At 48.8% G+C, this 17,216-nt stretch overlaps 1 protein-coding gene across 1 annotated transcript in view; it reads left to right on the top strand.

Moving 5' to 3' along the window:
- The window catches only part of CCDC80 (coiled-coil domain containing 80), a 43,368-nt gene that overhangs the window by 13,108 nt on the left and 13,044 nt on the right, over positions 1–17,216 (top strand). Inside the window, exons 4-6 of the mRNA XM_030202239.1 lie at positions 2,618–2,754; positions 2,911–3,062; positions 16,169–16,272. Of these exons, the coding sequence (XP_030058099.1) occupies positions 2,618–2,754; positions 2,911–3,062; positions 16,169–16,272 (393 nt within the window). The remainder of the gene's footprint in view (positions 1–2,617; positions 2,755–2,910; positions 3,063–16,168; positions 16,273–17,216) is intronic.

Raw genomic sequence — 17,216 nt, 5'->3', positions numbered from 1 at the left:
AATCTCTAAAATCCTTTTTATTACATTTTTCTACCACGAGGGATGCTCCCGGCGGTAATCGGCAGCATGGCCTGCCTGATGACCGTACGAGTAGTGCGTGAGCCTTTACCGCCAGGTCAGTGGGTGGCAGTAAGGGTTCATGCAGAAAATAGTGCTACTTTTAATTTTAGAGCTCGCCCATTTACTGTCCCATTTTTAAAAAGGCCTTTTTACCCGCTGTGGTAAAAAATGGCCCAGCACGTGCCAATTTCACATGTCCAAACTACCGCAGGCCACTTTTTACTACAGCTTAGTAAAAGGGACCCTAAGGACTCTGTTTACTAAACTAAGCTGCATTAATGCACATTAACATACTAATTCAAGTTAAGTGTTTACAAGAAACTTCGTAAAGCAATTTTATGCATGTATTACAGTATCCCCCAGTGTTACATTCCTCACCTGAATCCCGGGCCAAGTATCGGTCCGGCGGCGATTGCCGGCCATGCGGGCTGTCGGCGGCAGTCGTGGGTAGCCTGGCTCTGTTGGCTGGCTATGCCGCTTTGGCTGCGGGCGCGGATCAGCTGATGATTTGGGCGGCCACGCGGCCTGTCAGTGTTCCGGAAGCTTGCCAGTTTCCGGTGTGGATAGACCATTCTGAAAGTTCTACAGCTGCCCGCGGTTACCACTGAGGCGGGGACTACTTAAGGCCAGCAGTTCCCCACACTCGTTGCTTCGGCTTCTTGTGTCTTAGAGGTCGCGGTCCACGTCTGTACCTTTAGCCGGCTATCTTCTGTTTCCTGTGTTCTGACTTTGGACCGAATCCTGACTATCCGCTGTGTTGCTGCCTGCCTAGACTTTGGACTGATCCTGGACTATCCGCTGTGTGTTGCTTTCCTGGATCTTGAACTGTGCCTGCTCTCCCGCCTGTCTGGTCTGTGGCTGCTCAACCCCACCGGTTCCGGAAGTCCTGGTGGCCGCCTGCACCTGGGGGCTCAACTCCCGGGGAACGGCGGTCAATGCCCAGGTGAAGCTAGGGGTTGTCCAGCTGCCTGACCGAGTGCGGAGTCACTCCATCTAAGCCGTGCTCAGTCGGGGCACAAGGGCTCACTTTTCCAGTCATAACACCCAGATTCTATCTATGGTGCTGAAATATCGGCACCGATCCTAAATGCATGTGGTGTGCAACTATATTAGTTAACGATCTATTGAGTGTGAATTAATGGGCCTTAACAATCAATAATTGCACTTAATTGGTTCTAATTGGATTTGCACACACATGTGCTTGCATTCTATTCTATAACCCCGAGCGCATGGGCGTAGTTGGGGGGAGTCGAGGGGGGGCAGTGCCCCCTAAACAAACTGCCTTTAATTGAAATTGAAGCCCCCAAAGAAACAGCTTTTCGCAGTGCTGCTCTATTTTCCTGTCTCTTCTTCCACCCCACAACACCCAGTATCGCTATCCATCACCCCTCCACAGCCTTATCTGCAGTCCTCCAATCTTCCATCCGCTGGTAGCCTCAGCCTAAAGGAGGAGGAGGCACAAAATTTTGCTCTTCCAACCCCCCCCCCCCCCATGATCCCACATACTTGAGGAGTAGCTTAACGGTTGGAGCATTGGGCTGTTAGCTCATTTGCACACGATTTCCTTCCTAAGGAGGAGAAGCAACAGCAGTTGAGGATGTCCAAAATGTGGATGTTTCTGTGAGAAGGACATCCATGCCTTTGCGATGCCTCTGACACCCTCTTTATTTGTTTATTTGGATTTTGGAACACAAGTAGCAGCAGTGGGATTTGAATCAGTCACCTCTGGATTGCAAGACCAGTGCTTTAACCACTAGGCTGCCACTCCTCCACTCCACTGCCTTGAAATTTGGCCATCCCTGTGGGGGGGGGGGGCAGTATGCAGGTCCCTGGGGGGGGGGAGGTATGTGTGTGTCAGCGGAGGCATAACAAAGTCGTGGATGTCCTTCTTTCAAATATTTTGGACGTCCTCAACTGCCCCCCACAGGGATGGCCAAATTTCAAGGGACGTAGCAGGGAAAGACATCCTCAACTGCCGTAGCAGGGAAGGACGTCCTCAACTGCCGTCGCTTCCCCTCCTTAGGAAGGAAATCGTGTGCAAATGAGCTAACAGCGAGCAGCTCATTTGCATGCAATTTCCTTCATGCTTGCCCGTTCCTTTCCGGATCGGTAGGGGAAGGGCTTTTTCCATTCAGTTAGTGGGACCAGTGCAGTACGAATGCTGGCTCCTCCCATGACCAAATGGCTTGGATTTGGTCGTTTCTGAGATGGGCATCCTCACTTTCCATTATCGTCGAAAACCGGGGATGACCATCTCTAAGGTCGACCTAAATTTCATGATTTGGGTGTCCCCGACTGTATTATTGAAACGAAAGATGAACGTCCATCTTGTTTTGATAATACGGGTTGCCCCGCCCCTTTACAGGGCTGTCCTTAGAGATGGGTGCCCCCTTTCGATTATCCCCCTCTATTTCTTTGAGCAACCCATAGTCAGAGGAGGCACCATATTTGTAACTTGTGTTGTAAGACATTAACTATTTAAATGCAAAATAGCTTTGTACTTCTTGCTTGCTCCATGAGAATTAATTGCATGAATTATCTTTACATTTCCTTTCAGACAATGAGAAGCCAATGAAGGTCATCGGCAGTGAAGACCTCTTGGACCAGGACCTCATCAATGAACTGAGGAACGAGTATGGGATGACATACAATGATTTTTTTATGGTGCTGACAGATTTAGACATGAAAGTCAAGGTAGGGATTCTACTGGGCTAGATAGACCATTGGTCTGATCCAATACTGCTATTCTTGTGTTCTTATCTAGAGTTTGGTAAAGTGGCTGCTCTGTTTCTTTGTGTGTTTGCTAACATCTTGGTCTTGTTACATTTTCTTTTTCTCAATTTCAAACAGCAATACTATGAGGTGCCAATTGCGATGAAGTCTGTCTTTGACTTAGTCGATACTTTCCAGTCGCGAATCAAAGAAATGGAAAAACAGAAGAGAGAGGGAATCTCTTGCAAAAAAGAAGATAAGACTCGTTCGCTGGAAAACTTCTTATCGAGGTACGACATTTCTTGACTGCTTTCCTTGAAATTATTCATTTGGTAGTAAAAAAAAAAATCAATTTACAAACAAGATTTTATAGGTATTGGAAGAATAGTTATGGAGAACCTGTTTACAACCTTGAGCACAGGCACTGTACCTCTTGCCTCATGGACTCGCCTTTCACACATGTGAAATATAACAAATGTATTGGTCCAACATTGTGTAGAAGGTTTTAACTTTAGCTTTATTTGCAAACTGGGCTAATCCTGAGCAGGGGCGTAGCCAGACAACAGATTTTGGGTGGGCCTAGGCAAGAATTGGGTGGGCACCGTGTGTTCTCCCCGCCCCCCCCCCCCCCCCAAAAAAAGATCTCAGCTGGTGGGAAAACGCTTCTTTCCACCTTGGCAGCAGGCATGCACTGAAAACTGAGTATGCGCAAGGTGCCGGTATTGTGGAGAGTAGCGTTTTCGTTACCATCAGGGGGAAATCTTCAGCAGGCGGAGCTTGGGATTCCCACCAGTTACCACTAAACATGTGCTACTGTTGGGTGGGCCCTGGCCCACCCAAGCCCACCTGTGGCTATGCCACTGATCCTGGGTCCTCCATCCGATAAAGTCACAAAAAATTGTTTTGTGATTCTTGTCTACCTGTCAGTATTGGCTCTGAAATATCGGTAATAATGCAGTTGTATGCAGTGGTGTGCTGGTAAATGTTTAACAACAGGCTCTACTACTACTACTACTTAACATTTCTAGAGTGCTACTAGGGTTACGCAGCGCTGTACAATTTAACAAAGAGAGACAGTCCCTGCTCAAAGAGCTTACAATCTAATAGATAAGAGTGAGACAAATCTAGGACAATCAAGCCATTGTGACATCACTGATGAGGTTGGCTCTTAGGCATTGGTGGAATGAGGCATTATGACATCACAATCTCAGCTCTGGTTAAATCACTGCTATATGTAATACTACTACTACTACTACTACTTAACATTTCTAGAGCGCTACTAGGGTTACGCAGCGCTGTACAATTTAACAAAGAGAGACAGTCCCTGCTCAAAGAGCTTACAATCTAATAGATAAGAGTGAGACAAATATAGGACAATCAAGCCATTGTGACATCACTGATGAGGTTGGCTCTTAGGCATTGGTGGAATGAGGCATTATGACATCACAATCTCAGCTCTGGTTAAATCACTGCTATATGTAATACTACTACTACTACTACTACTTAACATTTCTAGAGCGCTACTAGGGTTACGCAGCGCTGTACAATTTAACAAAGAGAGACAGTCCCTGCTCAAAGAGCTTACAATCTAATAGATAAGAGTGAGACAAATATAGGACAATCAAGCCATTGTGACATCACTGATGAGGTTGGCTCTTAGGCATTGGTGGAATGAGGCATTATGACATCACAATCTCAGCTCTGGTTAAATCACTGCTATATGTAATACTACTACTACTTAACATTTCTAGAGCGCTACTAGGGTTACGCAGTGCTGTACAATTTAACAAAGAGAGACAGTCCCTGCTCAAAGAGCTTACAATCTAATAGATAAGAGTGAGACAAATATAGGACAATCAAGCCATTGTGACATCACTGATGAGGTTGGCTCTTAGGCATTGGTGGAATGAGGCATTATGAAATCACAATCTCAGCTCTGGTTAAATCACTGCTATATGTAATACTACTACTACTACTACTACTTAACATTTCTAGAGCGCTACTAGGGTTACGCAGCGCTGTACAATTTAACAAAGAGAGACAGTCCCTGCTCAAAGAGCTTACAATCTAATAGATAAGAGTGAGACAAATCTAGGACAATCAAGCCATTGTGACATCACTGATGAGGTTGGCTCTTAGGCATTGGTGGAATGAGGCATTATGACATCACAATCTCAGCTCTGGTTAAATCACTGCTATATGTAATACTACTACTACTTAACATTTCTAGAGCGCTACTAGGGTTACGCAGTGCTGTACAATTTAACAAAGAGAGACAGTCCCTGCTCAAAGAGCTTACAATCTAATAGATAAGAGTGAGACAAATATAGGACAATCAAGCCATTGTGACATCACTGATGAGGTTGGCTCTTAGGCATTGGTGGAATGAGGCATTATGAAATCACAATCTCAGCTCTGGTTAAATCACTGCTATATGTAATACTACTACTACTACTACTACTTAACATTTCTAGAGCGCTACTAGGGTTACGCAGTGCTGTACAATTTAACAAAGAGAGACAGTCCCTGCTCAAAGAGCTTACAATCTAATAGATAAGAGTGAGACAAATATAGGACAATCAAGCCATTGTGACATCACTGATGAGGTTGGCTCTTAGGCATTGGTGGAATGAGGCATTATGACATCACAATCTCAGCTCTGGTTAAATCACTGCTATATGTAATACTACTACTACTTAACATTTCTAGAGCGCTACTAGGGTTACGCAGCGCTGTACAATTTAACAAAGAGAGACAGTCCCTGCTCAAAGAGCTTACAATCTAATAGATAAGAGTGAGACAAATATAGGACAATCAAGCCATTGTGACATCACTGATGAGGTTGGCTCTTAGGCATTGGTGGAATGAGGCATTATGACATCACAATCTCAGCTCTGGTTAAATCACTGCTATATGTAATACTACTACTACTACTACTACTTAACATTTCTAGGGCGCTACTAGGGTTACGCAGTGCTGTACAAAATAAACAAAGAAGGACGGTCCCTGCTCAAATGAGCTTACAATCTAAAGAACGAAATGTCAAGTTGGGCAGTCTAGATTTCCTGGGTAGAGGTGTAGAGGTTAGGTGCCGAAGGCGACGTTGAAGAGGTGGGCTTTAAGCAGAGATTTGAAGATGGGCAGGGATGGGGCCTGGCTTATGGCCTCGGGGAGTTTGTTCCACGTGTTGGGTGAGGCGAGACAGAAAGGGCGGAGCCTGGAGTTGGCGGTGGTGGAGAAGGGTACTCCCCGGTCCACCTCTGTGCCCCCCCCCCCAAATTGCAGAGCTGGCTATAGCCGGGGAGAGAGCCTGGGGGGGGGGGGGGGGGGGAGCACAATGCATTACTCTCTCCAGGAAAAAAAAAAATTAAATGCTCCCAGGTTCCTATCTAATTCATGTTTAATGTGGGATAAAATGCCATAAATAAGTAAATAAATAAATATAAACTTTTAACGTTGAGAACCTGATTCTCATAACATGATGTCTGTTTTAGAAGCCCTTTACCAGGAAAAAAAAAATCTCTGCAGTATACCCAAAATGACACAAACCAAATTAGAATACAGACCAGGAATTAGGAGAACAGACAGTCTTGCCAACTCTGAAAAAAATTTATTATCAAAATCTCAGAACCTAACAAACCTATTCAGACACTTGGCCTTGCAGTCATACATGTAGAACAGTGATAGCCCCTATTCAAATTCTTCAAAAATTAACCTGAAGTCCTAAGAAGTTAGACTCTGCATGCAGCACAATACCAGAAAAACAGAAAGAAACACGTTGCTATACACTGCAAAATATTCTCAAAGTGGACATATTCCAAACACTAAAATGAAAATAAAATGATTTTTTCTACCTTTGTTGTCTGGTGACTTTGTTTTTCTGATCATGCTGGCCTCGTATCTGATTCTGCTGCTCTCTATCTGTTCCCTTAACTCCATTTCCAGGGCTTCCTTTCCATTTATTTCTTTTCTTTTCTTTCCTTTTTTCTTCTTCATTTTTTGCCCTCCATAAGTAAAAGCTGGGCCCTCCGCAGACTTGACTGTCCAGTGGATCCAACTTCTGCCTATTTTCTCCATCTATGTGCAGTTTTTCTCCTCTCTTCCTTTTCCCTCATCTCATCTCCTTCCTCTCTCATACCTCCCCTCCATCCATGTCTAGCATTTCTTCTCTATCCCTTCCCTCTCCTCCATCGTTGTCCAGCATTTCTCCTTTCTCCCCTCCATTCATGTTCATCTCATGTCCTCTCTCTTCCCTCCCCTCCATCCATGTCCAGTATTTCTTCTCTCTCTCCCTCCCCCTCCATCCATGTGCATCTCCTTCCTGTTTTTCCTCCCCTCCATCCATGTCCAGAATTTCTCTTGCCCTCCCCTCCATCCATGTCCTGAAACTCTCCTCTCTCCCCTGCCCTCCCCTCCACCCATCCATGTCCAGCAACCCTCCTCTCTCCCCTGCCCTCCCCTCCATCCACCCATGTCCAGCAACTCTCCTCTCCCCTCCCTTCCATCCACCCATGTCCAGCAACTCTCCTCTCCTCTTCCCTCCCCTCCATCCACCTATGTCCAGCAACTCTCCTCTCCCCTGCCCTCCCCTCCATCCACCCATGTCCAGCAACTGTCCTCTCCCCTGCCCTCTATCCATCTATCCATCCTTATCCAGCAAGTCTCATCTCCCCCCTGCCCTGCCCTGCCCTCCCCTCCATGTCCAGCAGTTTCTCCTCTCTCCCTGGGCCCTACCCTCCCATCCATGTCCATTAATGGCTTTGATGCTCCTCTCTCCCCTGCCCTCCCGCTCCCATGTCCACCAGCCCGCCCTCTTCTCCCCTCAACATCCCTTTGTTTGCTCCTGCCACCCTGCGTGGTTTAAATCTTTGATTTACCTCTGTCGCAGCGGCCGCATCAGTGAAAGCCCTGCCCATCTCTAGCCTTCCTTTTGTTTCCTGTCAGTGTCCCGCCCTCGCGGAAAGAGGAAATGATGTCAGAAGAAGGCAGGACACTGATGGAAATGAAGGGAAGACTTGAGATGGGCAGGGCTTTCACTGCGGCTGCTGCGACGGAGGTAAATCAAAGAGTTAAACCGCCCAGGACAGCGGGAGGTGAGGTAAGCAGCATGGCTTGTGGCGCCCTCCTGCCATGCTTACCTCGCTTACCGCCGGGCTGCACCACCCCTGGGAGCTGGCTCACCTGTCAGAACAACTGGCTGGCAAGAGCTTTAAAAGTTTAACAACCGGCTCTTGCGAGCCGGTGCGAGCTGGCTCCAGCAGACCACTGGTTGTATGTTTTGTGTCTTTGATAACAGTTGGGATCTTGGAGGATCTTGCATCCTTTATGAGTTGTTTTGCAGGTTTATTTTTAGCCGAATTAAAGTTAACCGGCTAAGTCAATATTCAAATATATCGTTACCTTTAAACCAGCTACAGATAGACCAACTGTTTAAGCGGCCTAATGTGCTGCTTCTCTCTCCCCCCCCCTTCCCCCCTCCAACACACACACACACTGATCTGCTACTGCTGAAGGGCTGTCTGATAAGATTTATCTCTTTGCTGATGATAACATGAGGAAGGACTTAGCAAAGCTAAAGGAATGGTCTAGATTTTGGCAGCTCAGATTTCATGCTAAAAATTGCATGGACTGCAAAAACTCAAGGGAACAGTACAGTTTAGGGAGAAAAGAACTTTTGTGCATGAAAGAGGGACGGGACTTGGGTGTGATCATATGTGATGATCTTAAGGTGGCCAAACAGGTAGAAAAAGCAATGCTGAAAGCTAGAAGGATGCTTGGGTGCATAGGGAAAGGAATAGTCAGTAGGAAAAAGGAGATAATGATGCCCCTGTATAAGACTCTGGTGAGACCTCATTTAGAATATTGTGAACAATTCTGGAGACCCAACTTCAAAAAGATATAAACAGGATGGAGTCTGACCAGAGGATGGCTAGTAAAATGGTCAGTGGTCTTCGTCATAAAGTGTATGGGGACAGACTTAAAGATCTCAATATGTATATTTTGGAAGAAAGGCGGGAGAGGGGAGATATTTACCTGTCACATACCTGTCCTTCTGTATTGCCGCTTGCTTTTAAACTGTTGATTTTTATTGTAAGTCGCTTAGCTGCCTGTTGTATAGGCTTTGTCTACTTTAAAATCTTTCAGTTTTTATTGTAATCCGCCTAGTTGCCTATCCTGCTTATTTTCGAAGGAGAAGGCCGGCCATCTTCCAACACAAATCGGGAGATGGCCGGCCTTCTCCTAAAGCCCGCCAAATCAGTATAATCGAAAGCCGATTTTGGCCGGCTTCAACTGCTTTCCGTTGCAGGGCCGGCCAAAGTTCAAGGGGGCGTGTTGGCAGTGTACCGAAGGCGGGACGGGAGCGTGGTTAACAGATGGCCGGCCTCGGCAGATAATGGAAAAAAGAAGACCTGCCCTGATGAGCATTTGGCCGACTTTACTTGGTCCCTTTTTGTTCATGACAAAGCCTCGAAAAAGTGCCCGAACTGACCAGATGACCACCGGAGGGAATCAGGGATCACCTCCCCTTACTCCCCCAGTGGTCACCAACCTTCTCCCACCCTAAAAAAAAAATTTAAATACATTTTTTTGCCAGCCTCAAATGTCATACCCAGCTCCATGACAGCAGTATGCAGGTCCCTAGAGCAGTTTTAGTGGGTGCAGTGCACTTCAGGCAGGCGGACCCAGGCCCATCCCCCTCCACCTGTTACACTTGTGGTGGTAAGTTGGAGCCCTCCAACCCCCCCCCCCCAAAAAACCCCCCACTGTACCCACATGTAGGTGCCCCCCCCTTCACCCCTTAGGGCTATTGTAGTGGTGTACAGTTGTGAATAGTGGGTTTTGGGGGGGATTTGGGGGGCTCACCACCCAAGGTAAGGGAGCTATGCAGCTGGGAGCAATTTGTGATGTTGACTGCAGTGCCCCCTAGGGTGCCCGGTTGGTGTCCTGGCATGTGAGGGGGGCCAGTGCACTACAAATGCTGGCTCCTCCCACAACCAAATGGCTTGGATTTGGTCGTTTTTGAGATGGGCGTCCTCGGTTTCCATTATCGCTGAAAACTGGGGACGACCATCTGTAAGGTCGACCTAAATGTTGAGATTTGGCCGGCCCCGACCGTATTATCGAAACAAAAGATGGCCGGCCATCTTGTTTCGATAATATAGTCGGGTGGCCGCCCTTATAGATGGCCCGCCCCGTTCGATGACGCCCCTCCATGGGGGGTATATCAAATGTACACAATAAATAAATAAATAAATATAATAGAGACATTTAAATATATCTGCAGCATAAATACACAGGAGGTGAGTCTCTTTCAATTGAAAGGAAACTCTGGAATGAGGGGGCATAGGATGAAGGTGAAAGGGGTCAGACTCATAAGTAACCTGAGAAAATACTTCTTCACGGAAAGGGTGGTGAATTTGTGGAATGGTATCCCAGTGGAAGTGGTGGAGATGAAAACAGTATGTGAATTCAAGAGAGCTTGGGGCAGCAGAGTCGGTGGCAGGAGGCGGGGATAGTGGTTGGGAGGCGGGGCTAGTGCTGGGCAAGACTTCTACAGTCTGTGCCCTGAAAATGGCAGATGCAAATCAAGGTCAGGTATACACAAAAAGTAGCACATATGAGTTTATCTTATTGGGCAGACTGGATGGACCGTGCAGGTCTTTCTCTGTCGTCATCTACTATGTTACACGTTACTCTAAAGGCATCACAGGGAGAGTAGATAGCATGGATGAGCAGACAGGATAGGCCATATGGTCTGTATCTGCCTAAATTGTTCTGTATTTCTAAAAGGATAATTCACTTTAGGATTTAAATGGTGGTAGAGTCTGGTCCGTCTCACACGTTAAGTCTGAAACCAGGGGCATAACCAGACCTTTCATTTTGGGTGGGCCCAGACTTTAGATGGGTGGGCCTTCCAAAATCCCCCCTCCATTGTCCTGCATCTTTCTCCCTCTCCTGCACTCCCAGATCCTGCATTCCCCCCTCCCCGAGACCCAGCATCTCCCCCCTCTCCGAACCTACCCTCATACCTCAGTACTTTCGACAACATCCACTGCCTGGCCAGCCCCGCAGGCTTCCCTCTGCCATGTCCTGCCAGGTAGGAAGTGAGGGCAGGGCAAAAGAAAGCATCTAAATGTGAAAGACATACATCGTGGCTGCTGCTGAGGAAGGTGCTGAGGTAGAACAGAGAAGGCAAGTGCTGTGGAGTTGCAAGCGGGAAGCAAATGCCAGATCTGGGGGTGGAGGAGAGGGAGAGAGGGGAGTGAGGCAGCCACTGCTGAACTATTTTGGAGGCCAGACAAGGTGGGCCTGAGCAAAGAGTGGGTGGGCATGTGCCCACCCAGGCCCACCCGTAGCTACGCCACTGGTTTCTACAGGCAACTGGGCAGTGGGAGGGCCCAGTACTTCCCTCCCACGTGCCTGACATCCCTCTCTGACCTCTGTCCCCAGGACCGGGACCAGGACACCTGCTCTCTTTCTCCCCTTCCCATCTCCAAACTCCCTCTTTCCGCCATGCAGGCAGGGGCACCAGCAGCAAGACTGGCTGTGTGCCACAGATGCTGGATCTTCTCTCTGCCACGGCCTTCCCCCTTCAGACATTCATTCATTTCAGTATTTATATACTGCTTAGGCCTAAGCAGTTTACAGTTTCATTTTACAGGTACTGGATCTGTCCCTAGTTGGTCTCACAATCTTAAGTAGTACATTGTACTACGTTTTACCTGGGGCAATGGTGAAGGGTTAAGTGACTTGCCCAGGGTCACACAGAGCTGCAGGATCTCAACCCACTGCTGACCATCAGGCAGCAGCAGAAATCGAACCCACTTCCCCAGGTCTGCAACCCCTCACTAACCATTATGCCACTTCTTCACTCCCTTCTTCCACAAGAGTGGGCCGTAACAGAGGGACTTTCCGGCTTCAGCATGCTGGACTAAACGAAAGGTCAGTTGCACTGACAGGTAGTTTAAAGGCAGGGGAAGAGGGAGGCAGCAGGACCTGGGAATGGGAGAGGCAGTAGGTCCAGGGGGGGGGGGCACTAGGACCAGAGTGGGCCCTATGATCCTTATTGCCCGGGGCAGTGGCGTAGCCAAGGGTGGGCCCAGGTGGGCCTAGGCCCACCCACGTTGGGCTGAAGCCCACCCAGTAGCAGCACACCTATGATGTGGCTGGCAGGGATTCCCAAGCCCCACCAGCCAAAAACTCCCAACAACTGTCCCTCCTGCATACAGTACCTTGTAAATAGCAGATCTTCGCCTGCAGTGAGCAGCGACTGATACATACTATTCACACCGGCCCCACAGCCTTCCCTCTGATGTATTCCCACCTATGCAGAAGCAAGAAGTTGCATCAGAGGGAAGGCTGTGGGGCCAACATGAGCAGTGTGTATTAGTTGCTGCTCGCTACTGGTGAAAATCTATTTAAAAGGTATGCGGGGGAGGGGGATGTTTGAGAGACCATATGGCATGCAGCTGAGAAGAGACCAAATCACTTGTGGGACAAGGTGGAGTTCTTCTGCCCACCCATCTTGGGCCCAGGCCCATCCAAAATTGGATATCTGTCTACGCCCCTGGCTCGGGGGCCCAGACCAATTTCAATCCGCCCCCGGAGATGATCGTTGCAGAATGGAGAGACGGTGGTCTCATTTGATAAGGTATGAGAGCTTCCCAAGGATCTTAACAGTGCCTGTTTGGTTAAGGTTACTCCTTGTAATGCTTGTCAAAAGACTTGTTAGCAGTTGTATGATTTGTTTTCTGTTTGCTTTTTGCATTCAATGTTAAAACTAAAATATATGTGAACTAAAAAAAAATAAAAAAATTACTGGAACCAGGGCCGTGCCGATGCGGTAAGCGAGGTAAGCGCCGCAGGGGGGCGCCCACCTCTGGAGGGCGCCGCCGCCGCGGTGCTTACCCTCGCCCCGCGCCCCAAAGGCCTTTAAATATTTTACCTGGGTCGCAGCAGCGTCAGTGAAAGCGCTGCCGACCAGCAAGGGCGGGGCGGTCCGCCCCGAGTGTCATCAAAAAGGGGGGTGCCGCCGCTCCCGCTGCTCTTCTTCCTGGCAGCCCCTCCCCCGCACTAGCCCTTTAAAAATAAATTGCCGACGCGATAGGGAGCGCAGCACCTCGTGTGCAAGTAAAAGAAGCGGATCCGATCATCTCATTGGGCCTTCCCTCACTGTCCCGCCCTCCTCTGACGCAACTTCCTATTTCCTCTAGGGCGGGACAGTGAAGGAAGGCCCAATGAGATGATCGGATCCGCTTCTTTTACTTGCACACGAGGTGCTGCGCTCCCTATCGCGTCGGCAATTTATTTTTAAAGACCGGGTGGCAGGGAGAAGACGAGGCAGGGTGAGGGTGGGGGACAGATGGGGTGAAGGTGGGGGGGACTCGGATAGCAGAAGGGACTGGGTGGGAGACAGATGGGGTGAGGGGGACTCGGATGGGCAGAAGGGACTGGGTGGGAGACAGATGGGGTGAGGGTGGGGGGCACTTGGATAGCAGAAGGGACTGGGTGGGAGCCAGATGGGGTGAGGGGGACTCGGATGGGCTGAAGGGACTGGGTGGGAGACAGATGGGGTGAGGGTGGGGGGCACTTGGATAGCAGAAGGGACTGGGTGGGAGCCAGATGGGGTGAGGGGGACTCGGATGGGCAGAAGGGACTGGGTGGGAGCCAGATGGGGTGAGGGGGACTCGGATGGGCAGAAGGGACTGGGTGGGAGACAGATGGGGTGAGGGTGGGGTGAGGGTGGGGGGCACTTGGATAGCAGAAGGGACTGGGTGGGAGAAAGATGGGGTGAGAGTGAGGGGCACTTGGATAGCAGAAGGGACTGGGTGGGAGCCAGATGGGGTGAGGGGGACTCGGATGGGCAGAAGGGACTGGGTGGGAGACAGATGGGGTGAGGGTGGGGGGCACTTGGATAGCAGAAGGGACTGGGTGGGAGCCAGATGGGGTGAGGGGGACTCGGATGGGCAGAAGGGACTGGGTGGGAGACAGATGGGGTGAGGGTGGGGGGCACTTGGATAGCAGAAGGGACTGGGTGGGAGCCAGATGGGGTGAGGGGGACTCGGATGGGCAGAAGGGACTGGGTGGGAGACAGATGGGAGAAGGGGCATGGAACTGGGGTCTGAAAAGTGAGCAGGAGGGAGAATGGGGTCATGCCTGGGGCAGAGGTGGATGGGAGAATCAATGGATCTGGAACTAGGGGCAGCCGCAGGTGGGAACTGGGAGCTGAAAAGAGGGGGCATTGAGAGAGGGGGGATAGATCCTGGATGGAATGGGGAGTGAGAGGGAGGGCAGACCCTGAATGGATGGGAGGGGGAAAGAGAGAGGGCAAATGGTGAATCGAAGGAGCAGAGAGAAAGGGCAGACAGTGGATAAAAGGGAGTGAAAGAGCAGACAGTGGATGGAAGGGGCAGAGATAGAGGGCAAATGCTGGAGGGAAAGGAGAGAGAGAGGGCAGATGGTGGATGGAAGGGGGAGAGAGAGATGGCAGACTGGGGCAGATGGTGGATGGAAGGCACATTAGAGAGGGCAGACACTGGATGGCAGAGAGAGAGCGAAGACAGATGCTGGATGGAAGGAAGACGGTGAAAAGAAGATGAGGAAAGCAGAAACCAAAGACAACAAACTGTAAATATATATTTTTATTATTTTGCTTTAGGATATAGTATTTTAGCTGTGTTAATAAATGTTTATAAATAGAACATGTAAATAAGGTAATCTTTTTATTGGACTAATTTTAATACATTTTGACTTAACTTTCAGAGAACAAAACCCCCTTCCTCAGATCAGGATAGGATACTGTAACAGCACTATACTGTATTGACCTGAGGAAGGAGATTTTGGCCTCTGGAAGTTAAATGTATTAGTCCAATAAAATGGTATTATTTTATTTTCTGTATTTGTTTTATTTCTATTTGTTCATTTGTAAAGTGGTGATTGGTATTTGTTAGTTTTTTCAAATTTACATCTGCTGTCTTTATATTTTGCACAGTACTAGGAGACATTTTCTGTTTCTGTGGCGTTGCATTGTATGCAGAGTCTGGCATTGGGGGTTCAGTTTAATTTTTGTCTAAATAGAAAGTTTATGATTACTTATTCTATAGTGGATTAGGGTGTATCTGTGTTTGTGAAAAAGACATGGCTTTCAGTTGGCATTGACTGTGCAGGATCGACGATCTGTACTATTCTGTCTGGTTTCGTTTTACAATAGGTGAATTGATGTTCTAGTGCTCACTGTAGTGCTTAAGATGCTTTCCTTTTCCTTGTGTGACTCATAGAAACGACTGCTTATGGTATGGTAAAATTGCTCTATAGGTCGTGTTTTGTATTCTCGGTATGCCTAGTACTGGATTTGGGGGGGGGGGGGGGTGTTAAAAAAATGACCGGCCCCAGGTGTCAACTACCCTAGCTACGCCACTGCTGCCGACGTCTCCCTTCCCTTGCACTCGTTGGTTCCCTCAGTGTCCCGCCTTCTTCTGACGTCAGAAGAAGGCGGACACTGAGGGAACCAAGAGCGCAAAGGGAAGGGAGATGTCGGCAGCGCTCCGCTTTCACTGACGCTGCTGCGACCAGAAGTAAAAGATTTAAAGGCCCCAGGGCGCGGAGGGAAGGGCAGAGAGGCATGGATGGGAGGGCAGAGAGGCATCGATGGGAGGGCAGGGCCCAGGGAGAGGACAAATTGCTGGAAGGGGAGGGGAGAGAGGATTGCTGGCTATGGATGGAGGAGGGAAGGGCAGAGAGGGACAAGGATGGACATGGGGGCCCAGGGAGAGGACAAATTGCTGGAAATGGAGGGGAGGGGAGAGAGGAGGATTGCTGGCTATGGATGGAGGAGGGAAGGGCAGAGAGGGACAAGAATGGACATGGATGGGAGGGCAGGACCCAGGGAGAGAGGAGAAATTGCTGGAAATGGATATAGAGCAAGAAATGAAGAAGAAAGGAGAAAAGTAAAGAAATAAATGGAAAGGAAGCCCTGGAAATGGAGTTAAGAGGACAGATAGCAGCAGAATCAGATACTGGACCAGCATGATTGAAAAAAGAAAGTCACCAGACAACAAAGGTAGAAAAAAAATCATTTTATTTTCATTTTAGCATTTGGAATATGTCCACTTTGAGAATTTACATCTGCTATCTTATTTTGCAATGTATACCAATTTGTTTCTAAGAATATTGCTGACAATTCCTTTCAGTGTGGCAAGTGGTGAGCGATCATTTTCATGGGGGGGGGGGGCGTGATCATTTTCACGGGGGGGGGGGGGGGGGGGGCGCCAATTGATAGTCTGCAGGGGGGCGCCAGAGACCCTAGGCACGGCCCTGACTGGAACTATCGTATGATTGAAATATATTTAGTTAGACTTCTGGGACATGCTAAGAAGGCTTTTTCTTCTCCTTGCAGGTTCCGATGGAGGAGACGACTGGTTGTTATCTCTGCCCCCAATGATGAAGAATGGGCCTATCAACATCAGCTTTACGCCTTCAGCGGACAGGCCTGTAATTTGGGTAAGTCAGAAGAACCGCAGAGGTTAGCTCTAAGCACACATTCTGACCTTAATTTGAATGGATTTCCCTTGCAGAAGCCAAATGCATTCAGTCTGTAACCTTCTCCACCAGGGCCATCACTGAATGAATTTGTGATGTTGCCTTCCGCCTCCCACAGCGCTTTCTTCTCCAGCTGGCTGCGCCACATCCCATGAGGGCCAGGCCAGGCCACTATTGGCCTGGGAAGTGTGTGCAGATGTCCAGGGGTGGAGTGAGTTTATGAAAAGGGGCCAAGCAGTGGTTGCCCCGCTTTCCTCCGTCTTCTCATTCCCCCACCCCACCCCACGCATGGCGACCCAGCTGGCCACCTGTCTGGTGAAAGCTCCGCTTCTCCATTCCAGTTTCATGTGAACGAAGGCAAAGATTCCTTGACACTTAGCACAGCATTGGCTTGAGCTGAAGATTTAGGATTCTTGGGAATTCTCTTGCTTCATCTGCATTTGTAATCTAGGTAAAGTATTTTTGCAGCTAACCAACAAGCTGTTTATCAGGCGAATATGATAGCACATATAACCCCTGAAGAAGCCGTTGAGTGAAAAGGGTTCCCGTTGGCTGATACAAAAAAGAAAGATAAGTGTGCTTTTTAGGTGATATGGAGGGGAATAATCGAACGTCGCAGGCGAAATAGGTCGCCGGCGATCTATTTTGGTGGCGGCGCAACAGCTGGCCGGAACCGTATTTTCAAAAAAGATGGCCGGCCATCTTTTTTTTCGATAATACGGTGTGGACCGGCGAAATGCCTTGGATTTCGCCGGGTTTGAATCGCCACTCTTGTTTTTCCGCGATAATGGAAAAAACTGCCGCCGATCTCAAACCCGGCGAAATCCAAGGCATTTGGCCATGGGAGGAGTCAGCATTTGTAGTGCAATGGTCCCCCTCACATGCCAGGACACCAACCGGGCACC

This window comes from Microcaecilia unicolor, chromosome 4 (genome assembly GCF_901765095.1).
Source record: "Microcaecilia unicolor chromosome 4, aMicUni1.1, whole genome shotgun sequence".
In the NCBI taxonomy this organism is placed as follows: domain Eukaryota; kingdom Metazoa; phylum Chordata; class Amphibia; order Gymnophiona; family Siphonopidae; genus Microcaecilia; species Microcaecilia unicolor.
Note: the sequence above shows the minus strand (reverse complement) of the source record. Positions and strands in the feature narration are given on the sequence as shown.